The 25371-nt window shown below is 45.6% G+C and overlaps 1 protein-coding gene across 1 annotated transcript in view; it reads right to left on the reverse strand.

Annotated features, from left to right (window-relative positions):
- Nucleotides 1-21184, reverse strand: part of xkr7b (XK, Kell blood group complex subunit-related family, member 7b) — a 66565-nt gene extending 45381 nt beyond the window's left edge. The window contains exon 1 of the mRNA XM_028994765.1: nucleotides 20631-21184. Coding sequence (XP_028850598.1) covers nucleotides 20631-21136 — 506 coding nt within the window. The 5' untranslated portion in view covers nucleotides 21137-21184. The remainder of the gene's footprint in view (nucleotides 1-20630) is intronic.
- Between the last annotated feature and the right edge of the window lie 4187 nt (nucleotides 21185-25371).

The raw sequence follows: 25371 nt of genomic DNA on the forward strand, positions 1-25371 counted from the left end.
AAATCCTCTTTTTCAGTGAAGTTAAATTCCTTCAAATGCTAACGAGCATCTATATTGTCCATTGATGTCTTTTCAAAGTCAGCTGATAGACTCATCGCTCTGTGTGTGTGTGTGTGTGTGTGTGTTAGCCTTGTCCACATGGTGAGGGGACAGTAACAGGGTTTTGATGGACTATAGTGAAATGCTGTTGTGAACGCACTCATTAACCCTGGGCGCCTGCTGGAGCAACACGCTGCCGTGACGCCCCCTCTTCCTCATCTCACACCCCCTTCACTCAGGGGCCGAGTGTTTACTAATGGCTTGTTGCAGAACAAACATTTAATGAGCGGGCCCGTCAGGATAACAGTTCTTGGCAGGGCCTGGCAGTTGTAGTGGCAATTTGTATGTGTGTGTGTGTGTGTGTACATGTCTTATTAGTGTATTACTTAGCTTATTACCTTCGTGTGTGGTGTTATTTGCCAGCAAAATGTCAAGAGAATCAATGTTCATGGGGAAAATGTATCCACAAAAACAATCCTCAACCACAAAAGGTAATTTTATGTAATGTTCATTTTAGAGTAAAATGGGTTCTACACAAAGTGTGCGTTTTTTTTCTTCCAAGTTAAGTGTTCCATAGATCACATCTTGTGTGTGCTTTAAATAGCCTGAGGATGTACTGGTTTGTCAAAAAAGTGTGTCTGTGTGCACGTGTGTGTGTGTGTGTGTGTTTGTGTGTGTGGGAGTGTAGTCTGTGTTGTACTGGACTTGTTGCGATCACACCACTTTCTCATGGCCTGCAGCCACCTGTGAAGACTGAGCCAGGGCCCTGAGCTAGGCCCTGCACACACCTAACAATCACAGCCATTTATCCCCTCGGCAGCAATTTAAAGGACACCGACACCATGTCGACTTCAGGAAGGTGGAAATGAGACAGAAAAACCTGAGACAAGTGGAGAAGGGGGTAGGTGGTAGAATCACAAGGTGGTAGAATGAACTTCCCACATCCAGGACTCTCCTTGTCCCAGCGTAAATTAGCGAAAAGACTGCGGTGATATATTTTTTTTTTAACAAAATTTCAAAGAGAGTTGGTTGAATTTTACAAATTCCAACCGTAATATTTAGCAAACCTTTGAAAAAGGCGCACATTAACTCAGCCGGTTAGGGACGCCCCGCACCTCATTGCTGCGGCCGCGGCGGATCAGCGCTCGTTTCGAGTGCGCCTCCTCGCTAACAGCAGGGTGCTGCTGAGAGCCGGCAGGTTTTGGCTGTGTTCCCGTATGAGTGCAGAGTGGTTAATAAGAGCCCAGACTCGCACACTGAAGCGCGGCCAGAACAGTGTGAGGGAGCGAGCGAGAGAGAGAGAGAGAGAGAGAGAGAGGTGTACAGTGAGTGTGAGTACGCAGCTGACGTCACGTGCGATCGTGACAGCGATGCGCGCATGCTGACACGTGCCCAATACACACATACCAACCTTCCACCATGCGTTTGTGTTCAAATAAAACCTCTGTGTTTGCACTGTTCCCATATACCCACACACACACACACACACACACACTCACCTCACACACCAGACGCATCCCACAGCACACAGTGGGGCACACGATAGAGCAAAGCGGCATCTGGAATGCTGGGTGGAAATGATGTTCTGTTTAAATGGAGGTCAAACCGAGTCCGACTGCTGGTGCACAGCTGGGACGCGGGCGGTGGTGTGGTGGTCAGTAGTGGGTAGTAGTCCTGGTGAAGGGGTGAGGGTTGAGTTTGACCCCCCGGCTGAGCCTCCCTCAATGACTCTCCTTGGATAATTAACACTGTTAATTAAGATTCCAGGGCCTGGATTTGTGTGTGTGGTGTTTGCATGTTCTCCCCATGTTGAAGTGGGTTTATTGTGGGTTGTTTGTCTTCCTTCCCAGCGCCAAAATCATACACACTACGTGGACTGCCAACGTGATGCTCCATGTTTGCTTGCTCATCTTCTTGCACATGAAGCTCTTTTGCACATTTTCTTGTTGTTATTCTTTTTTATGTATTCTACTTCCATTTCCATTATATTTGTTTGCCATGGTGTGGATAGCTAAATAAAATGTAATTGCTGTTGAACGTTAATAGATGCTTTCAATCTTTGACTCTTGACTCTGGGTTTGACAGTGTTAATGTAATGCTGTGAGGTGCAGGAGTAGGACCCAAGTGCCGATACTCAAAAAAAGAACATAATAATCCGCCGCGACATTACCTGTCGAAGTTCGGACTGAGGGTGCACCGCAGTGTTAAATAGTGGTGATCAGGAGGTTCTGATCCTGCCATAATCAGTCCTTGAGGGGCTGCAGTGGGTGAACGCTGAGCACCCATGGGTGTGCGTCTGTGTGGCTCTTGGCTCCTATAAACTCAAATATGCTCGGATTACACAGTACGAAAAATCTTCCCCACACAACCCACGAAGTGTGTTAGCATCATCCTGCTAAAATAAAAACATAAGCGACACACACACACACACACACCTCCTTACAGACAGTTTGCCAGAAATGAGCCAACACACCCCACCATATCCACGAAGCAGCCAATGCAAAATCAACAAATCGTCCCTCCTGCAGAGAACATAATAATAATAATGTTGCCGAATCAAAAGAAATCAGCAAAGGTAGGTGAGCAACAGAGAGAAAGCGAGTGAGACAGGGAGTGAGTGAGTCGTCACCATCTCAGATAGACCCACCCAGCCGACAAGGCTTCACTGTCTTTCCACTCTCGTCCCATCTTTCATCAACTGGTCTAGCTGGTCTCTTTGTTTCTTTCATAAATGCAGTTTCAGTAGCAATTAAATGCATTTGCAGAGCCACATTTGCAGATTCCTTCCTTCCTTCTCTCCCTGTAGGGCATTTAGCCTCACTCTGTCCCCTTCTTTCCTCTCCTCCCTCAGTGCTGATGTCTGCAGCAGGAGGAAGTGTATGGGGGTGCTGGGTTGTGGCTCTAGGCTAAGAGAGGGGGCCCGCGGGGAACTGTGAAAGCTTTTACCGTCCTACCCTGTTTGCAAGATGCTCATGTCACCTGTTCTTAATGTGTCCACCGGGACCTGCCGGACCTGCTAAAATTAGCGTCCAGCCCTGTCCAGACCCAAAACACACATTACGGATGACTAGCGTCCTGGCCGTGAGGAGTTTATGGACCTAAAATATTATGTAGGGACGCTGTCCTCCTGTCCTCCTTCACATCACTGGCTTCTGAATGCCTTTCATGTCCTCTCTTTCAATCTCTCCATGCAACAGTCGGCCAAAATAAATGCTGCTATTAATATAACGATGGCTGGCGAGGAAGGAGGACATATGTGCACGATGTCACAAGACAGGTTTATTACATGGAGCACACAGCATGGGAAAACCCCACCAAACAACAACCCGACGGCGAACAGACACGAACAAGGCAGCTTTATACACTCAGACACAGGTAAAAACAACCAGGATACATAATAACACAGGACTAACATGACACTCCAGTCTGAAATAGCCCCTTCCGGACCAGATCCTGACAGTACAATCCCCCCTATGCACAGTTCATGAAGGGGGCGGAGTCCATATGGATGAGTGGTGGCTGTCCTGTGCTGACTGCTTCAGACATGTGACTCCACCAGACATGTGACCATGGCATTCTCGACTACACAGAAAACCCCTTGTGGATCCAACACTGGTCAGCCGTGTGGCCCCATATTCCAAGAAGTTACTGAATAATAAGGAATACAACGGAGGAGCTGTCCATGGTGCTGAGTCAACAAGCAATGCTGATTATGCAACAGTTATTCACAACTTGACTTCTGATTGGCTGAGAAGACCAGTGCATACACGACTCTATTTCTTTTAAAATTATTCAGGATTTTTACCAGAGTTAAAAAAAATAAAAATTATAAATACACTGCATCATATACCAATATCGTATTATCAATATTGTATTGTTATCTATCTGTAATATCTATTAATGCACTGATCCATTTTGCACAACAATATTTGCACTATTTTACTTTTACTTTGAACATTTATTATTCATTTTATTATTCAATAAATAATAACCAGGTTCCAGAGTACGTTATTTCGTTTCACTATGTACTGCCGTATATAGCTATATATAGCTAACACAATAAAGTTCAACTTCAACATATTGTGAAATGAACAATCATCCATAAAGCCCTATTCTAATCCACTACATTTTACCCCATCGAGTTTTGAGTCTGTTAATAGTATTTTCTCAGGATAATGGCCCCTTGACCCAAGACCTACCTTGTTTCACAAATAAGCAAATGATAAGTGCTTTGTCCAGCATTTTTCTGTTTATAGTTCTCATTATTTTATTACCTTATTGGAACACAAAATCAACATGACTATAACAACAGAACTATAAACTGAAGCAAAAGCATAAAATGTAATTGCGTGCCCCTCCCCTCTCTGCTACCATCCAAGCAGGAATCTGTGGTGGCAGGCAGTGCTGTCTGCAGGGGTGACACTGAAGATCGTCGTCGGTAAATATCTTGGTGTCAACACAGGCAGAGACGGCGTGCGGGTGTCACCGCTGTTTGGTCAGGCTGTCGTAGCAGAACAGGAAACAACCAGATGCATTTTTCTTTGTGTGTTTTTGGATCCTGCGGGAGGTCATTAGGAGGGTGAGACAGGTAGGGAGCCCTTTAACTAGTGGAGCAAAAACAAAAAACTGACAACGTAAGCCACATGTGGCATCCAGTGGGAACAGCAACGGAATGGGGACTTCCTGTTCACAGTGTCTTATTAACAACAATGCATTTTGATGTCAATATTTCATGACGGACTAATTCAAAGCAACAGGAGAATAATAAATCATGAGCAACTTGTGTGAAACTTTTTAGAAGCCCCACAAATTTTCAATAATTTGTCAGAAAAAAACTAGATCTGCCACAGTCATAAAAAATGTAAGATTAATTGTCACACAAGTAATTGCGATTAACATTTGAACCACTAATGATAGTCCTCTTTCTGTTCATTTATGAGAACGCCTAATCACAGTTTAATAAAAGCCTTCTGAGGCGAATTGATAAAACATTTATTTTACGGTGGCTTGGGAAATATTGGCTATGTGTAGTGGTGTCACCATTTGAAAGCAGCATCACAAGGGTAGAAAAGGTTGAAGGTCGAAATAACCGTTGGTGATGTTTTTTTCCCTATGGAAGAAGTGGAAGGAGCCTTTCAGGCTTGAACTTGTTCCATCTCCGGGGGCAACGTGCATTATTATCAGTGCCATCTGAGTCACATGCTAGTTAATTATGAATGTGATCTTCTGCATTATAACCATCTGCTGTCAGTGGTCCACAAACCAAAATAAGCGAACACACTGTGATGCTCAGGTGCCACTGGGTTTACCCAGCTTGGATTATTGGGTCCTGAGTGATCAGGACCCTCAGGACCAGGTGGACGTGCAGGACACACTGTCTTGCATTGTATTTATAGTAAAGCTACGCGACATACCTTTTGAGTTGTCGTGTGTATTTTGGCCAACATGCATATTTTTTTATTCATTTATTAAAAACTACCCTCTTCTTTAATTATGTTGAGTGTTTTCACCTCCTCTCTTCTTCACCCGCATGGCACTACACACACACACATTATATGAAAATACCCCCAGTTTCATCATGACCCCTGTAAATAAATGCTTGGATTGTCCAGTGATATTTCTCCACCAGTTCCTCATGCCAAACACATTGCTGTGAGATTACTGGCCCTCCCAACTCATTCAGCCGAAGCACGTGGACATGACATCCTTTTTGTCTCATTAAAGCTTCATGACAAAGGAAACAAGGCTGAGTGAAAGCGAGATAGGGTGGGTTGGGGTGGGGGGGAGCATTTGCTCATGTGCTAGCAGAGACGTGGCAGTGAACTGAACCTGAAGGACCGGCTCGTAAATGGGCTTGGTTGGCTGTCAAAGCCTGCCACACGGAACCATCATTAATGAGCAGTGGCGGGAAAATGAAAAACAAACAATATTGAAAATGACACACAAGCAGACAAACACATGTGTGGCTACATGATTCTTGATTAAACATAATTACACTTTGGTCATTTTTACAATCATGATTTGCAACAGCGATTTGTTACATAAATTAGAATGCCCTGGAATTATTTTGCGCTGTGTGCTTCACACCACTATGCCATAAATGAGACAATTGCTCTGTGAACAATTCAGACACATTTATGGTCATTTAGAAATATTTTAGCAAGGAAAACATCATCAAATAGATTGGAAAAACCTGTCCAGACATTGGAAGTTAGAAATGGCCCTGCCCTGGGCGAGTCTCCGGATGGGCAGCCATGACCCTGAGTAACAGGACTAAGCGGTTAAGGAAAGGGAGTCAATAAAATATCTACATAAATATATAGAGACCCATTATCAGCAACAATTGGTCTTGAGTTCCAGCATTGATTATTGGTACATTTGCAATGAAGAGGCAATAAAACTGCTAGTAGTCAGTCGTCAAGTGTATTTACATTTATAGCATTAATCAGATGCCCTTACCCAGAGCGACTTACAATCAGTAGTTACAGGGACTACTGGAGACACTCAGACTTAAGTGTAAGTGGGGTTTGAACCTGTGACTTTGTGGTATTCTGGTGTGTTACCCACTAGGCTGCTACCACCCCATGTGCAAATGTGGGTTCAAGTACATGGCGATGATTTTTGCTGCTGTTTGTACAGTTACTTGAAGCATTCTGCAGTCCTGGGTACAGCTTGTCAGTTTGTTCTCTATGGTGCAGTTATAAAAGTTCACTAGAGCTTAAAACTCTTAAAACACCCGAGAAGGTACAGTCTGTGCTGCACTATTTTGTAATTGGTGTTTAAAGACAATTAGAGCTGCACAGTGAGACCATGCAAATGCAAGTACCATGCAAATGTTTGTATGCCTTAAAGGTCCCCTATTATGAAGATTTTCTAACATTAATACGAGTTCCTCCGGCCTGTCTATGGTCCTGCAGTAGCTAAAATGGCGATATGGCCATTCTGCTTTGCCATTCAGAGAGCGGCAGCTCAGACAGTCGGATCTGGAATTTGTCCCCTTATGTCATCATGTGTTATGTTGTTCTCATGCTTTGTACGGCAAGAGAATTTCCCACCCCTCCCCTAAAAAAACTCCACCGACCTTCATGGCTTGAAAACGTGCAAAGCATTGCAGTTGCTAAGTGATTGGATGTAAAAATGAGAACAAATAATTTTTTTTAGGACGCTGAAGAACCAGTGGGTTAATCATTTTTTTTCTGGAAAAACACAGACACGACATCCTGTTGGCACCAAACAGGAAGTGTTGACGACATAATTTCCGCGAATGCCTCCGCCGACCCCCTCCTTGTCTCACCTCTCTCCTCCTCATTTGCATTTAAAGCTTCATACACTGAAATCTCATCATGTGACTGGCTGAATTTCATAAAGAGACTTCAGATACAGTATTAGGGGACCACTAAGGTTATAACAGCAAAAAAAAAAATCATAAGATGGAACTATTAAACTATTGTGTTGTTTTGACACAAGCATAAAAATGTCTATAGCTGTTCTGAGATTACTTAAAGTAGTATCTAAAACACCTCGCATAGTGTGTCCTTAACATATAAGAGGAATAAATTCCCCTTTCCCACTGTCTCGGGCATTAACTCATTCACCTTCGAAAGTAGAATCAGTCGCTTTGTGACTGGATGAAGTGGCAATGAAGTCGTAGGTCGTAAGGTCACACAGTCAGAAGGCTCCAACTGTGGTAGGTAATTGGATGAAGACTTGTTATCTGAGAGTTGGTGGGTAGAGTCCAGCAGAGGATGGGGAAAGACAGACGCTCAAAGAAGCCAAAACACTCAGAGGGAGTTCACAGGGTGGGGTCTAGAGGGGTTGATTTTACCAAAGGATTTTACCAAGTTTCCGCCTTTTTAATTCTCCATCCTAAATCCAGTTTTACAGGGATGCTGAACCCCTCGCTCCCACCCATGCCTCTCAACTGTCTCTCATGCCATGTTGTATCCCAACTTGACTGCAGCGCTCTTTGATTAGCCTGTTTCATCTCCTGCTGTAGTGAGTGAGTGTGACAGGCCGTTAATGAGCTGAATTACCTGTCCCATTACTGCACAGAGGCTCCGCAGCGAGGAGACCTGACCTGATCATCGCCAGCACGTGCCAAAAAAAAAAAAAAAAACGCGCATGCATGCATATGCACAACGATGCATGTATATCTGCATGTATCTCTGCAGATAAACATATTCACACATGAGATCAACAAAAAGTACAATGACGTGTCATCTGAAGTAAGCCACAGACAAAGAAAAGCATAAAAAGCTATAACAATCCAACTACACACAAAAGAACATATTATTATTAATAATAACACCAATAATAAAGAACATCACATTTATGAATGTGTGTGTCCGTGTGGAAATGAACTTATATGCAGTGAGAGGATGAGAATATGTATAGCAGGAGTGCATGAATATTCTGCAGACATGTTATTGTGCTGAAACGCGCACACACCCACACACACAAGCAAACAAAACACCTATACACAATAATTGAAAAAAAGGTATTTGAAACAACAGAGAATCGGATATACATACAGAAAAACGATAAAAGTAAGCGTATGAAAGAGAAACAAAGGTAAATAACGAATAAAGCTAGAAAAGTAAAACCCAGCACAACAAAGCATCCTGTAAGGAGGAAAACTGAAGACTGTGTCTGACAGACATACAGAGAGAGAGAGAGAGAGAGCGAGGAAAAAAAGATAAAAACAATCTCGAAAAGAGAGAGAATCTCTTCAAACGCATGTCAAGCAGCTGCTGACAGCAAAGCGGCCCACACCCCACTGTGGAGGCCATGTTGAAGACACAGACAGACAGACAGACAGACAGACGGAACCGCCACAGGTCAGGTCCCTCACAAAGCCATCGCGCCTCGGTCTGAGCACAACACTCTATCCCAACGCCGCTCACGCTCAGATAAACATCTCGTAGCTCCAAATAGCCGACGGTGGAGTGCACGGGAAAAGAGCTGCAGGAGACCGCTGGACTGCAGAGGAACACGGAACAGCGCGCTGCCCATAAGCAATGGAAAATGTGCCGCTTATCTGCTACCTTCCGCTCAAGTGGCATTAGTCAGTATTAAGGAAAAAAGTTTTAACGTCCCCTGGGAGATGTTGAAAAAATGAACATGATGTGGAATTTGTGTTGGATTAAACACTGAGGATTTTCCTACATGCACAGAGTCTCTGATGGATGGGGTGGACTGGACTCGTAGGCTGCTTCTGTGGGGGCGTGGTTTGGCACAATTGTGATATTAGCCTGTGAGTTAGCCTCTCCAAGAAAAACTATGTTTTTACTGAATTAGATGTGTGTGGCAAACAAAATTACAAACAATGATTAGTGTGTCCAATTACAACTACGCGATGCTAATAGTGATGGGACAAACAAAGCAATAACATAATGCATGATATTTCCTTCTGCTAATACATTGTCAATATGCTGACATCCACCATTGATGTATCAAAGGTTGAGCGCTGTGTGCGCGAATCTGACGGAGGCTCTAAAGGCACTTTACCCTGATCAGCATTGATGGTAAACACAGCGATTTATGAAAAAAGGATCACATCTAATGATCCTTTTATAGAAAACTGGCCCACACTGAGGTTTGGATATTGCACATCAACAGTATTGTGAAACCAGCCTCATTGTGGTCAACGTATCGATCATTCATATTATTGCGGAATTCTTTGTGGTTCCCATCCTTATTTGCTTAGTCATGTATTGTAATGATTTTCTTTGCTTAGTTTAAATTAATTAATACAAATGATTAGATTAGTGTTGTGTTTCAGCTCCCGACAGACTACCTGGTTCTGTCACATTACTGCACAACCGAACCGGGAACCAGAGGACAGCAGTAAGGTGGTCTGGACAAGAGAGAACACTGAGGATCTCTGATGGCTTTGAAGTGACACCTCTTTTATTCAAGTGTAAATCAAAGTGCTCTGCATATTAACTTTATATTTCACGCCATGTCAAAGACAAAAAAAAAAAGGCGAGTCTGGAGCTCTCTGCACTCAGTGAGGCCTTCAGCTTTTGCCGTTGTAAATTTATGCACATTTTAAAACTCTGCGGCCATCCGAAAGTATCGATAACAGAATATCTGGATGAGAATGTCCTTGGCAACCCTGAGAGCAGTGGAGGATTCTCCTGTAAAAGTTCCTGGGCCCATGTAGCTCTTTGAAATATGAGGTCTTCTCGTTAATTACAGCTCGATAAGGTTTGGCCCAGAGTGTGCTGGTAGGAGTAAAAGAGACTGCATAGCCAATCAGAAGAGAGAGAATTTCACACTGCTTACAAAGCACAGCGTTAAGACCAGGCACGTTGGTGAGGAGCCAGAAGAACAGAAGATGATTTTCAGCCCTATTCTTCTTCTTTTTGAGTAACAGCAGCAGAACAGTAATAAATAACATGGTGTTCTTAAAAACAGGCACACTTCCCAGGTTGAAATGCCATGAGTGCTGTTCCGATTAGAACCTTCTCATTCAGTCAAGCATCTGAAAGTGTTCTCGTTTCGTAGGTGTTATCAACAAAGAATCAAGAGGACAAAAGCAGTAGAGAGCCAGACGTGCCTCGCCAATTACCGTAGTATTATCCTCAAGGACAGGATATGGACTACTGATCCAGTACTAAAGTCAGGACGAGAACACAATTGTGTTCGTGAATTACAGTGAGTGTGTGTGTGTGTTCCGTCGGATGGGATGCAGATGTGGTCTGGAACTTAGGCTTGTTCTGTGGAGAAAAGTGCCTCTGCAGCAAAAGCCGTGGCCCCGGGAGCTGTGGACGTGTGCGGTGAAGTCCTGTAGGCTTTCTTTCTTTTTTTCGTCTTTTTAATTTATTTGCATGCTTTTCTTCCTTCTGGGCTCAACATTAACATTTGTCTGTTTTCCCTTGGCAGCGGAATTGAAATGTCTGGCAACCTTTTTGGGGACATTTGTGCGCATATAAATAATTACAAATATCAAAGCTGACATTTTGATTTAAATATTTTTTTACAAACTGAATTTGTCATGAATGAATATGTTTAAAGTCGTACACAGTGTAATCTGAACTGGGACATGTGGTTATAGCATGCAGATCACAAAGCAGATATGGCTGTGTCATGGATTTGATCAAATCCTTTGCAAAATGATGCAGACACAGGTTAATGTTAATTAAAATTAATGTTTGTGAGACTCCTCCATCAACTGTAGGGTTAAAAAGTTAAGATAGACCTGAAAATGGTCCTAGACCTGAGTTTTCTGACTCCATCTGCCTATGAGTGTTGACATTTAAGGTATATTTGGTAAAGGAAATGATTGAAATGATGAAATTTGAGGTATTTCAGAGAAATTTGGAGATGATGAAATTTTTACGTCCAAGTGGCATTATATCTTAATTACTTACTTACATTCAAATCAAGTTCAAAATAACAAAAGGTTGCCATAATCCTATATATTGGAGTTATTTGTTGAGACCAGGACATTAGACATTAATACATGATTCCGTTGTGATTTAAGACTGATCACACCACCAACGTGGATTATGATCATACTACCAAAATGAACAATTTAAGAAAACTAACGTAAAATTCCTAACGCTACAGGTACCATGCTTATACCAACTGGTACAGCAGATTAATGTTATTCTGTGTTCTGCCGTACTATCTCGCACATATACAGAACACAGGCGCTTGACGTGGTCACCTTGGTCGCGATAACGTTGGTCGTTCTGACTGTCCTTGTCCAGTGGTTGAACTTCATCACCTGTTGTTTCTCCGCCATCATCACATTCACGGCAGCATTCACAAACGGCAGAGTGGCGGCTGATAATGCCACTCCGTCGCGACTGCAGAGCAGCGGCCCGCCACACTCGTCTGTCTGATGTTCCTGCCGCTTCCCTCCTCCTACCATTGTCATCCCCCCACAAAGTTATCTCTCGTTGGCTAATTGGCCTTTTCAGCAGCTACTCTGGAGAATCGCTGAACACGGTGCGATGTTTTTTTATCCCAGCTTTGACTTATTTCTGTGGAAAAATGATGCGAAAGGGAGGCATAAATGGATTACGCAAAAGTGGAGAAATACAACTCATATTTCAGTACCTATGAGATTATTTAATATGCATTTTATTACCACTTAGAAATAAACAAATACGATGTACTTCTATGGCAATATAGACATCTGAACTGTGATCCACATTTGTAAAGATTTTGTATATGTCTGTCCTGTAATCATCTTTGTGAGTGTGAGTGTGTGTGTGTGTTGTAGGATGGACGTTCCACTCATGAATAATACACGTACTACACAGACCACCAGGCCTCAGACAATCACTTCCCACCCGGCTATTGGCAAATGCCTGCAGGCTGTCCTGACAGTATTTATGTAATGCTCACACTTTTCATGGTTTCCATTCTGAGTGAGTTGCAGGAAAAGAATGCAGTTATATCTAGGTCAGTAACTATCCGTTACATTGGAAAAGGAGCAATCAAATGATATCAAATGATCTTCTTTTACTGGTTAATCAATTTACAAAAAAAGTGTAGTGTTTGTCCCTTAAGCCCTTCTTGTGTGTGTGTATATATATATATACACACACACACACACACACACACACACACACACACACACACACGCGAAGTACATCAGAAGTGTTGAGTTAGAGACGGCCCTAATTTCCCTATTGCCCCAAAGGAACCTTTTGTTACTAATATCAAGCAGGCATTGCATGTAAGGTAACACCTCTTTGTCAAATATTGCCTCCTGAATAAATCTGCACCAGATATGCAGATAAAACTTCTCTCGCTGCCGTGCAGAACAAGCTCAGTAGAACGCGAAGCGTACTGTGACCGGGTCAGCGAGGGTCGCCCCTCAGGCTATGTACCCACTTCAGCCAGGCACTGTACGGCGGACCTGCAGAGGCCACCTCACCTGCCCGCGGCCGACGTCAATTACGCCTGTGAAATACGTGCGTGGCTTTTCGGGCGTCTCTGACATTTACTTTGATGCAACGGCTCCCCAAAAACCCCGATAATCAATCAAAGCTTGCCATCCTCGCTGAGTCTGAGAGGAAAAGGGGGGTGAGACTGAGACAGAAGGTGGGGAAGGAGGGGAGGGGAGAGGAGACATGATGTCATCTCTTCCATCTCCCAGTGACCGAGGAGGTGCCGAACAGGCGGGCTGAATAATAATACAGGAAAAGGGACTATTGTTGGAGCTGGATATGGGACCTGCTGTGTCATGCCGACAGCTCTCCAGTGTCCAGTGCGTTAATAAAATTTCACTTTCCAATTTAGACTCCGCCATTTTCCTTGGCAAAGGTTCTTGAGAGATTTGTGTCAGCCCTTGAAAAAGAAGAACTTCACTACAAATGCTTCTGATTTTAAAACACTGCGCTGGCTCAGATTTAGCCTGCAGCCACACCATCGGCACAGCAGCAGCAATCGATGAAACTAAGCAGATTTGGGCCTGCTCTGTACTTGGATGGGAGTCCTCCCTGGAGGAAGAAATGTTGGTGGGGCGAGCAGGGGGCTCGGTACAGTAATAGAGACCCAATACTAATACCAATACAAATACCAATGTCTCTACTTTCCGAGGAGGGTGGGATTTTTTCCAATATTCCAATAATATTCCAGAACTGCTGTACAGCTGCAGTGTAACATGTAAAGAGTACATGTATGTGTGTGTGTCCGTCAGTGAGTGTGTCTGACACCCAAGCAGCCCTAAACAAAGCACTACTGAAGTGAGCGCCAGGGCATGAATATGGATCGGACAGAGTCAACCAGAGGTTACACAGCCTGCGAGCCCACAAACATCAACTAGAGAAGAGGAAGAACGGCACAGGCGGAAAAATCCTGCGTGTCACGACATGGGACAAGAAAGCATCAGAGCAAAAAGACGACACAACGGAAGCTAAGTGGAAAAGGATCCAGCTTCTCGGACCCACAAGCCGACTGAGGGCTGCCACAGCTAATCCACAGCGGCACCCGACATGAATCTGATTCATTCTGTCCAATTCTTTCAGCACAGGGAACTGAATGGCAAAGGGCTGAAGATAAGGCAGCTTATCAAAGGTAGTGGTTCTCCTTTCAAATTGGCCTATTTGAACCTTTTAATTTGAAAAGCGGACTTTTTGCCATATTCACGTCTGATTTAATTTACAAGACACAGAGGAAGAGAGGAAATTAATTCTATAATTGCCAGCAGTGTTGAAGCATTTTCCTGTTTTCCTCAATGTTTGCGTGAGCACACACATGCTGTTTATTACATTTTAAAAATCCACATATTCATCCATGAGAAGCAGAGGAATCCAGTACACAAAGCAGCGCTGGGCGTCTCGGGGGTCTTTGATGTGCTTTTGATCCTCGGACTGCATATGTGGGACTCCCATGTGACTAATGACCCCCTGTCGGTCCCCATGGCACAGCCAGCCATGGTGGAGACCTGTATCTGCATATTGAAATGTCTCTAGCCCCGGGTTCTGCATCAGACCGACTGCATGTGGACAGAAATCTTCTGAATGAAAACATATGGGGGCATGCACACACACACACACACACACACACACACACACACACATTTGTTCAAGCATATGCAGACCCAGTATACTTGTGAGCAAACAAATGTATGCGCGCACACACACACACACACACACACACAACACACTAGTCTAAGTATATGCACAGTGTGCAAAAATGTATTTGAAAGCACAAACACACGTTTAAACATGAAGTGCCTGCTGCTGCACATCGCCACACAAACGAATGGTGTTGCTCTTCAGCGATTTGGACGATTTGGACTGCAGGGGAAGAAAAGTGGGTCAGTCTGTTCAGAGAGGACACAAATCTGTCACCAAGACAGGAGAAGGAGATGGTGAGAAAAGCGCAGGGAAAGAGAGACACAAGGATAGAAGTGAAAGGGAAGGAACAGACACTGGGCTCTGTCATAGGGAGGGATATTGGGAAAAAAACACAACGGGAGAATGACAGAAGTATGTAGTGTGAAACACACACTCGTTACACTTTTGTTCCAAAATGTTCAAAAACTGAAATTATCAACAGAATGTGAAGAATGTGACTGCACATATATCAAGCTAGCAAGCTGTGGCATTCTGTCCTGTAATAAGCGAATGCATCGCGCATTGTTGCACGTTATATAATCATTGTTAAAAGATTTGTCGACAAATTGCTAAATTTCGCCAAACAAACCGGAACGTCGATAATTGTCGCTAGATGCATTTCCAAGCGGAGTGAGGCCGGCTTCAGACAGAACATGGCACGCGTTCAGCTTGGGCCGAACCACACAGTGTCTGCAGAGGCTCGCTGGGCACAGCCAAAGATCGCTGTTCAGGCCGGCTCGAGACATTTCCCCTTCTTTCTACCTGTGCAGCATCTGTGCGCCTTCCAATAAAAAAAATAAAAAATGTTAAGACATACCTCCTCATTTATGTGTTTGGTTATTTTTACATTATCAAACAAAACTGAAGACACGGGACTTATGAAATAACACACGTGAGGTTATGTAACGAACGAAAAAAATGGCAAACAAGACAAAAAGATAAGTCTCCAAAGCAGGGAGCTTTTGCTGTGACGGCAGCGTCTCACACTCTTGGATTCTCTCGGCCGCCTTAAGTTGGACGACGTGGAAGGTTTCCAACAGACCTGCGGGTTTATGCTCAACACTTTCTTCACGTTAATGAGCATCTCATGAAGCAACAACACTGAACAAAGCCGCCACGAAGGTAAAAAGGGGCGACTCTGAAAATGCAGATTCATTTACATTTACAGCATTTATCTGACGCCCTTATCCAGAGCGACTTACAATCAGTAGTTACAGGGACAGTCCCCCCTGGAGCAACTTAGGGTTAAGTGTCTTGCTCAGAGACCCAAATGGTAGTAGGTGGGATTTGAACCTGGGTCTCCTGGTTCACAGGCGAGTGTCTTACCCACTAGGCTACTACCACCCATTCATCAAACATGCTTCACTTTCTCCCGATACAAAAATACTAAATATGTTTTTTGCATTGGATTCTTCAAAGGTGAAAGTGGTTGTAAAACCCTGCAGCTCAGCACACGGTGACACAACTAAATGTGTCCTCTGCTTTTTACCCATCCAACCCGGTGCTTTGCTCAGTGGCACTTCGGGATTCGAACCAGCAACCTTCTGATTACACCCCCCCCCCCCCACGTCTCCATCTAAGTCTTCTGACCGATAGTATAAGTTGTCATAATAGTTTTAGCCGTTCTTGGTTGTTGGCTAAATAAGTTTCTCGCTTTGAAATGTTTACCTGCCTGCTGGAACCACTCTTAAATTAATAGCTTTTTTATTTGGTCTCCACCATGATGCTGGTTTAGGAAGTGTGGAACAAAGATCTCATCGGGTGAAAAAAAAGGTGAGATCTTTATTAGGAGCCTCCAGACAGGGGAAGGAACTGTGCATGTACTCGTCTTTCTTATGATGAAATAGTGCCCCTATTTGATGGCGTGTTCATCAGAACTCAACAGGTAGTCGAATCCAGCACACCGCACCTTTAATGAGGTCAGCCGCACAGCATAAACTCTGTTCAATACAAAAAAAAGTGATGAAAAGGTAAAAAAAAAAAAGAATGATCCCACGCCTCCCTCCCAAAATAAAGTGTCACATCTCTGAGCTCTGGCGCTTTCTTTCATTCTGAAACCATCCCTCTACAGTCACACTTAACCTTGGAAGAGGAGCGCTCTTCTATTTCTCGTGTCTCGCCAATTATATTTATCAGATTTCACCATCCCCTCTGTCTCTTTCAGTCTCTCTCGTCCTCTCGCTCCGTCTTTATGCACCAGTCCTTCTTTCTATTGCTGCCTCTCCAGCCCTGCCGCACACCGCCAAACAGGTGGGACGTGGAGGAGTGACTGAAGGGGCTGAGAGGTAGGCGGATGAAAGGGGCTGAATGAAGGGAGTGAAACATCGGAAGGCAGGAGGAAGGAGAAGAGTGGGAGGACAAGCGCAGGTCGGAGGTCTTCACTTTTCCTCTCTCTCTGTCTGGCATTTCTGCCCATCTTCGATGAAGCGGTTGGGCAGAAAGTGAGCCGTGGTGTCCTCTGTGCCCTCTGCACTAAAACCGATTCATTATCCACACACACACACACACACACACAAACATTATTCTTCGTGCACATACTGCTATGCCTTCTCTTTCACTTCAGTTGCTGTGTGTTTATTGCAGTTATTGCATCACATGTATGCGTTCTGGCATGTGCACAAGTCTTGTGCATGTGTGTCTGTTTAGAAGTGCATGTGTGTAAATTTGTCTGCGTGTGTGTGTGCATGTGTACATTTAATGGCACGAAAGCTGTATGTGAAGGCACGTGTTTACAGGCTTTTGAGTTAGGGACCATGTGCATGATTGTATACACGTCTGTGAGTGTGTGTGCTTGCATATATTTAATTGGAAGGAGAATGTGGTCGAGTGCATGTGTGGGCACTCGTGCATATGTATGTATCTCCTTTAAAACAGCATGAGTGTGCGCCCTTCATCTTCCCCGCATGATGGTGCATGTGTGTGTGTGTGTGTGTGTATTAGTGTGAAGTCAACGTGCATGTGTGTGCGTGACAGATCTGGCAGGTTGTTTCTCTCCTGGTGAAGCAGGTCCTCCCGCTGAGCTGAGCCGAGTGGAGACCGTCGGCTGTTTAAGCAGCTCAGGCGCTGGGACTCACACCGACTCGGCTCCACTCCCAGCTCACAGCCAGAGAGCTCAACAGCTGCCGACCCCCCCGGCCCCCGACACCGAGGGGGGGGGTGCGCGGTTCCCCTCTGCTGTAAAACACTCTGTGATGTGGGTCACAACACTGCTGTGGCTCGAGGAAAGAAAACTGTGCTGTGAATGAGTACTGTGGACACACACAGACTAACACACACGTGCAGTGGGGCAAGGGGGTAAGGAGGCGGACCCAAATGTTCAATTCCGAATCCCCAACCGCAAAGGTGCCACTGAGCAAAGTACCGTCCCCACACACCCCACCCTGAGCACTGGTTGCCCACTGCTTACCAAGGGTGTCTCTGTGTACTGTGCTCACCGGCTTAAGCCGCTACTGGAAGTGAGTGAGCAAGTGATCAAGACGCATTTCTTGATTGCAGTGAGAGTGCCTGTGATTGGTTAATCAGAGCAGCATGCTTCAGTGCCGAACACTGATATACATCACGATACAGAGACCATGAGAAAAGATATGTCTCCCTGTATTGATGTATGGGATCCTGATTGGACAGCAGCGCACAGACGAAAGCGAAGGATGAAAGCAGATGATCTGTGGGAAGGAGACAAGCACGGCAAAGGTAGGAAACGTTATATATCCCTTCCCACATGAGCGCCGAGCCACGCGCTCCTCAAGGCACCGCGGTGAATAATTCAACGGGCACCGGGCTGGAAAACAGTGGCACATGTGTGGATGAATTATTCTGTTTGTCCTGACCACGTTTACCAGAGGGAACGGCCTTTCATGTGGGGTACGCCGCGTCCATGCCAGAACGGCACCAATCGATCCGGCTATGGATTGTCACCGTGTGACCGCGCTGCGAGCGCTTCACTCAAACCTCACATATACTGGACCCCCGACACAAATAACCAGCAGGGGTGTCAAAATAAAAAGAAAAGAAGACCCAAGTGACACTAAATGACAGATGAAACCCAGAAACAGGGAAGATTCACTCGCCGACCGTCTGACCATATATAAAACAGGAAGTGAGGAAAGGACCCAATTAAAAGGCTCATCGCTGGGGACGAGATGCCACCAGGCGCCTGGACGTTCGACTCAGACAGTCAACAAATTTCAATCTCCTTCGACACAAATAAAATGAAGCACCACATGAAAGGGTGCTTAGAGGATGAAGACAAAAGTCGCTGCTGAATGAGCGGACGGTCGTCCCGGGAGAACGCCGGCCCGGAAGCTTTTAGAAGATGAGGTGTCTCCTCCTGCTCAGCAAAACAATGAACTGGTGAGAAGTGGTCTTCACTCCATGTAAAATCCATTATACACGTCAGCAGAATGGACATTTGGAACCAAAGCAAGGCCTTTCAATAATCAAGACAAGGAAAGAGATATCAAATTATAACAGTGTCCTTAAATATAATGATATTGTGGGCTGCACAAAAATAAAAATAAATAAATATTAAAGAATTATACTTTCAAGACACACCGAAATGTCTCGATTCATCCGAATACACAGACCACCATGATCGATGATCATTAATCGTCTAGTAACAGAAGCGGTGAGATGTTTCAAAGCTGTTAATCTAGGGAGATTAAACCGAGACCCCTAAAACTGTAACTAGCTGGAGCTCGACTCTCGTCCAGATTTACATTTACGGCATTTACCAGACGCCCTTATCCAGAGCGACTGACAATCAGTAGTTACAGGGACAGTCCCCCCCCCCTGGAGACACTCGGGGTTTAGGTGTCTTGCTCAGGGACACGATGGCAGTAAGTGGGGTTTGAACCTGGGTCTTCTGGTTCATAGGCGAGTGTGTTACCCACTAGGCTACTACCACTACCACCCAGATGTCTTCATGTACCATCGAGCGTAGTTGTCCGCTCGCTTTCTCGTCCGGCTCCGGCCTTGCGGGGATGAACTGAGGCGCGGTTTAAATTCGAACACAGGACGTTGTCCAACATCTCGCCTCTGACAGCCCGGTTTTACAGTGACGCCCGTGTTCTCCCTGGCCGAACATTTACATTTACAGCATTTATCAGACGCCCTTATCCAGAGCGACTTACAATCAGTAGTTACAGGGACAGTCTCCCTGGAGCAACTTTGGGTTAAGTGTCTTGCTCAGGGACACAACGGTAGTAAGTGGGATTCGAACCCGGGTCTTCTGGTTCATAGGCGAGTGTGTTACCCACTAGGCTACTACCACCCTCTGCGCGGCTGCAGTTAACCCCCCGGCATTCTGTTCCCACTGCAATCCGGATCTCGGACTCGAGCCTTTTCTCCCGCGCGTGAAGCTCCAGACCTTTCCGTACAGACGATTCGGTGCAATTCAAGTGGGACATTTTTTTTGTGCCCTTGATACTATGTGTGCAAAAAAAAAATGTGAGCACTGCCTGACCGCCGGTGAGAACCATGCAAGGTGGACTGAACCAGAAAAGAAGCCCACGTCTGTGCACGATCGCATGCTATTTAAATAAGACGTCCTGCGTGGCCGCCTCCCTCCATCCCTCCATCCCTCCATCCATCCATCCATCGCATGGCATTTGGTCTGGCAGCAGGACGCGCCCGAACACCCCCAGCACCCCCGTCCAAGAGAACAGCGCGCACACGGGGCGCAGGCAGCCCATCTGTCCCCCTCGCCAGACGCACACTTTCCAACCATCCAGCGTTCTTTTCTTTTTTTAAAAACCAGGGGGAAGAAGATTCGTATATCGCGACCGGGGACCGAACAGAAGACGCGATCGTGAATTTTTCTCCTATTCCTTCGCATGATTTACCGAGGCGACTTGGACACAGCTTCCTTTTCCTGTGATGAGCGTCTTTACAAAATCGTCACACTTCCAAACGACCTCGAACCCGCGGTCATATTTCCGTCTTCCAAGGCGCTGCCCTTTACGCGCGGCAGGTGAAGGGGCTGGAGGGAGAAAGGAGAGGAACCGTCCTTACCTCCAGACCTGCCCCAGCTGCAGGACGTGGACGACGGACTGGAAGGTCCACATGCAGACCCGGCAGCACCTCCGGGCGCCGCCGACGGGCAGCGTGCCGGCGCCCCGCGGGTCGCCGCCCTTACCGGTGCCGAAATGGCACTCGGCTCCGGACGCGGCCGCGGCGGCGGCCGCCGCGCCGGGGCTGCCGCTCAGCTCCGAGTAGTCGTAGACGAACCACCTGAAACTCAGCACCTGCACCACGGCGGAGGGAACCACCACGAACACCAGCGTCAGCCCGAACCACCAGTAGTCCCGCCTCAGGTAGTAGTCCGCGGCCAGCCACAGGTCGGTGGCCCCGTCGGAGAAGAAGACCAGCAGGGCGCACAGGACCCAGCAGCAGTCCACCAGCGTGTAGGGCCTCCCGGCGTGGCGGCACGGGGCCGGCCGCTGCTCCGGTCCGACCGGGCTCCGGGGCTGGCCATCGTTCTGCACGGATACGGCTGCTCCATCCGATTTCGCGGCCATGTTTGTTGTAGGGAAGAGAGTTGGAGAGGGAACGCGAGCTGGAGTGAGGGGAGGGGGGATGTGAGTGAGCGTGTGAGGAGGAGAGGGAGAGAGAGGGAGAGAGGAGGAGGGAGAGAGAGAGAGAGAGAGAGAGGGAGAGAGAGAGATCCCTGGGGGGGGGGAGGCTGAGATGGTTCTTCTAATGTGGGGTTTTCTGTCAAACCCTCTTACAAGAGCCGTGTTGCCAGGTCAGTGTGACAAAAAAATAAATAAAAAAACCAACGTTTTGCCCATCCACGACTACAACAAAGGAAATCCTTCTTTTCACTTCTTTCCACCCCTGCATGAGCATATTTAGTCGCACATCATTGTTGCCCGTGTTAATTGCACGCACTGTGTTCATTCCGTAGCTACCAGGTTTCGTCATTAGCGCGCACCACGTGCAAGGGAGAGTTTGCTTAGTGGCGGCCTAGCGGTTGAGGAAGCGGACCCGCCATCAGAAGGTTGCCGGTTTGAATTCCGAGCCGCCAAGGTGCCCCACACACTGCTCCCCGGGCGCCTGTCATGGCTGCCCACTGTTCACCAAGGGTGATGGTAAAAAGCAGAGGACACATTTCATTGTGTCACCGTGTGCTGTGCTGCAGTGTTTGACAATGACAAATCATTTCACTTTCAATTGTAACAAAGCTTTTGTGACATTGTTGTGACATTTTGTGTGGAGCACAGTGAGCACAAAAAGTGAAGTGTTCTCTGCTTTTAACCCATCACCATAGTGAGCAATGGGCAGCTAATATCCCTAATGGTCTCATTAGGGAAACTAGCATAACGTTTCATAGAAAAAATTTATTTGAAAATGTAAACAGCTGATCAAAAATATTGATTAATAATTGCATGGAAACGAGGACAGATCTGGCAACTCAAGAGCACCTTGCAGTTTAGAGGAACATTCTTCCACACTGGTCTGTTCGCGGCAGGATTAATCGCATGACTGATGTACAAAACCTTATTTCCCGGGCCTTACTTCTCCTCCGGTGACTAAAAACTGTCAAGAAGTCCAGAATTTTCCCACATATCTCAGCAAGGTGAGATTTATTTCAAACTTAAACCCATTATAGCCTCAATTTGTATGTAGCCCTAGTTCATTTACTAATAAGCCCTCTAAACCAAACACACCATGGTTAATGCATTCTTTGTTATTTGGAGTGAAAAGAAAGCCTGTTTCCTCCTTTGGTCCAGGAACATTGTGGGTGTTCTCTATTTCAGACTAGGGGAATGGCTTATTGATTTGGCAGCCAGCTAGAACATTCCCTCTTATAAGCTGTATTTAAAAAAAAATCTTCTCCGTCACACATATGTCCCAAAGACCACAGAATTGTGCGCAGGTTGATTGTGAAATATGCATTCGCCACTTTATTATCAGAGTCAACAAGATATTGGATAATTGACGAGTGGCTAGTTAATCACTAGCTGACCAGATGCTATTCAGGTTCTGGACTATCAGTAAATGCGATGTGGTGGTACAGTGCTTGGTGGTTTGCTGGAAACCACCCAAGTGCAAAGGTTTGCACAAGAAAAGGAATTTAATAAAGAATAAACAAATCGGGACAGAGGTCCCAAATCTTAACACAGGATTCTCAGGGTTCACTAGATTTATTACGTATTAATTTTACAAACACACAAACATTATTACAAATAACTGAAACCGTACATTAAACTTCAGCGTTGTACCCAGTGGGACTGGATAGACAGTTACTCCTGAATTATCTTTTTAGAGAGACATGGCTCAGCGACAGAATTCTGGACACAGCCATTCAGCTAGCAGGGCTTAAAGAAATGCAGCACTGTGTGGTAAGACTCGCAGCGGTGGCTTATAAATGACATCAACAAGAGGTGAAAACATCAAATCCATTCTCCTTTGTTCCTGGCTGGTGGAACAACTTGCCCTGCTCCCTCCGACTAGCCGAGACTACCTCTACCTTTAAGAAACGTTTGAAAACTCACTTGTTTGAAAAGTATTTCAAATGAGACTAACACGCACACACACACGTGCACACACACTCACAAAAAAAAATCGTCTGGCACTTAACAATTCCCTAGCATGTTATTTTTCTTGACAAGTTAGGCCTTATGAGGCATCTTAGTTTGTAACTCACAATTTATGGAAACCGAATGGGAATCGCTGGTGTCTTCTCCTTGTAAGTCGCTTTGGATAAAAGCCAAGTAAAGTAAAGTAAAGAGGCTACATCTCGTTTACACAAACATTGCCAGTGTGTAGCGGCCGGAGCCCGACCCCCATCTTCCTAAAGACCACATCACTGTTATGCTAATTCCAGCACCTGAAACACAGAACCAGTAAAAGCAGGTCACAATAAAGCAGGTGAGAACCTGGCCAGCAGGAGTCATCTCTGCTCCTCAAGACTGTATCGAATGCACCGACTGGCAAATGTGCAGGGAGGCAGCAACCAACGGTGACAACACCACAAACTTGATGGAGGACACGACATCAGTGAACAGCAACATCAGCAAATGCACTGATGATGTCACAAGTCCAGCACCATGAGATCCAACCAGAAGCTGTGGATGACTGCAGAGGTACGTGAACTGTTCAAAGCTTCAGGAAGGGTGACAATGTACAGCGAGGGCCAGCAAGGGCCACACTGTCTTGAGCCGTTAGAGCAGCCAAACGTGCATATGGGCAGAAAATCCACAGCCACTTCCAGAACAGCGGAGACACACCGCGTATGTGGCAGGGCAACTACAGGACCACCTCCCTACTGGATGTGCTGAATGACTTCTATGCACGGTTCGAAACATAACTGCGAGGAAATCCAACCCTCCTCCCACTGATCAGGTGCTGTGTCTAACCATGACGGACGTGAGGAAAGCTCTTCGCAAAAGGCTGCTGGACCAGACAGCATCCCTGGAAGGTGCTCGGAGAATGTGCAGACCAGCTGGCAGACATTCTCACCAACATCTCACTGAGCATGGTGCCCATGCCGGAGAAGTCTTCAGTGTCCTGTCTCAATGAAGACCGTCCCAAAGCACTTACACTCATCATGATGAAGTGCTTCGAGAGGCTCATCATGAAACATATGAACACCCTGCTACCCTCCACCATGGACCCTCTATATTGGTTTGAATCTTTCAAATCACTTTATGGACAATGCCATTGCCACCATCCTGCAATCTGACCTTCACCCACCTGGACAATAAAGACACATACGCATGAAAGCTATTCATAGACTTCAGTTCAGCATTCCTCAGATTCTGATTGAGTCCAATGCTGCTCACCCTGCCGACCCATGACTGTGCAGCGATGCACAGATCCAACCACATCATCAAGTTCGCAGATGACATGATTGTGGTGGGTCTCATCAGCAAGTACAACGAGTCAGCGTACAGAGAGGAGGTGCAACGACTGACAGGCTGGTGTAAGGTCAATAAAATCTGTTTCTGAACTTGGACAAAAGAGATCATTGTTGACTTCAGAAGAGATCTGAGAACCTCTCCTGGCCTCTCAACACCAGCTTGTTAGCTAAGAAAGCCCAGCAGTGTCTTTACTTCCTGTGGAGGCTGAGGAAAGCACGTCTCCTACCACCCATCCTCACCACCCTCTATAGAGGGTTTATTGAGAGCATTCTGGCCAGCTGCATCACTGTTTGGTTTGGGAACTGTACCACATTGGACCACAAGACCCTACAGCGGATAGTGAGTACAGAGAAGATCACCGAAGTCTCTCTTTCCACCAAAATGGCCATTTACTACACCCCTCACAGGCAAACTTTATTCTCCTACCATCCAGTAAAAGGTACTGAAGCATTAGGGCCTTCACAGCCAGATTATGCAGTAGCTTCAACCCACAGGCAAATCAGACATCTGAACTCTCAAGGACTTTCTTCTTTGGACTGACATACACACTACATCTTTTATGTTTTATTTTGCACAGTGGTAATTGCGTTATTTTTACTTTGCACCTTCATTATTCATTTCACTAATTTAGCGCTGTCTGTCTTCTTGTTATCTTGTTATCTGTCTTGCTGTTAATGTTTTGTTTTGTTTTGCATTAAATTTTATTCTTGTACTGCCTGTGTCCCATGTTTGCACATTATGTAGCCCGGTTTGTCCATATCACACACGTGCACTTTGTCAGTATGTAACTTCATTTAAATGTAGCACCAGGTTCAGGAGAAACATTGCTTCATCTAACATTTATGTAGCTGAAATGATAATAAAGCTAACTTGAACCTGAACTTGAA

The sequence above is a fragment of the Denticeps clupeoides genome, chromosome 10 (genome assembly GCF_900700375.1).
Source record: "Denticeps clupeoides chromosome 10, fDenClu1.1, whole genome shotgun sequence".
Taxonomy (NCBI): domain Eukaryota; kingdom Metazoa; phylum Chordata; class Actinopteri; order Clupeiformes; family Denticipitidae; genus Denticeps; species Denticeps clupeoides.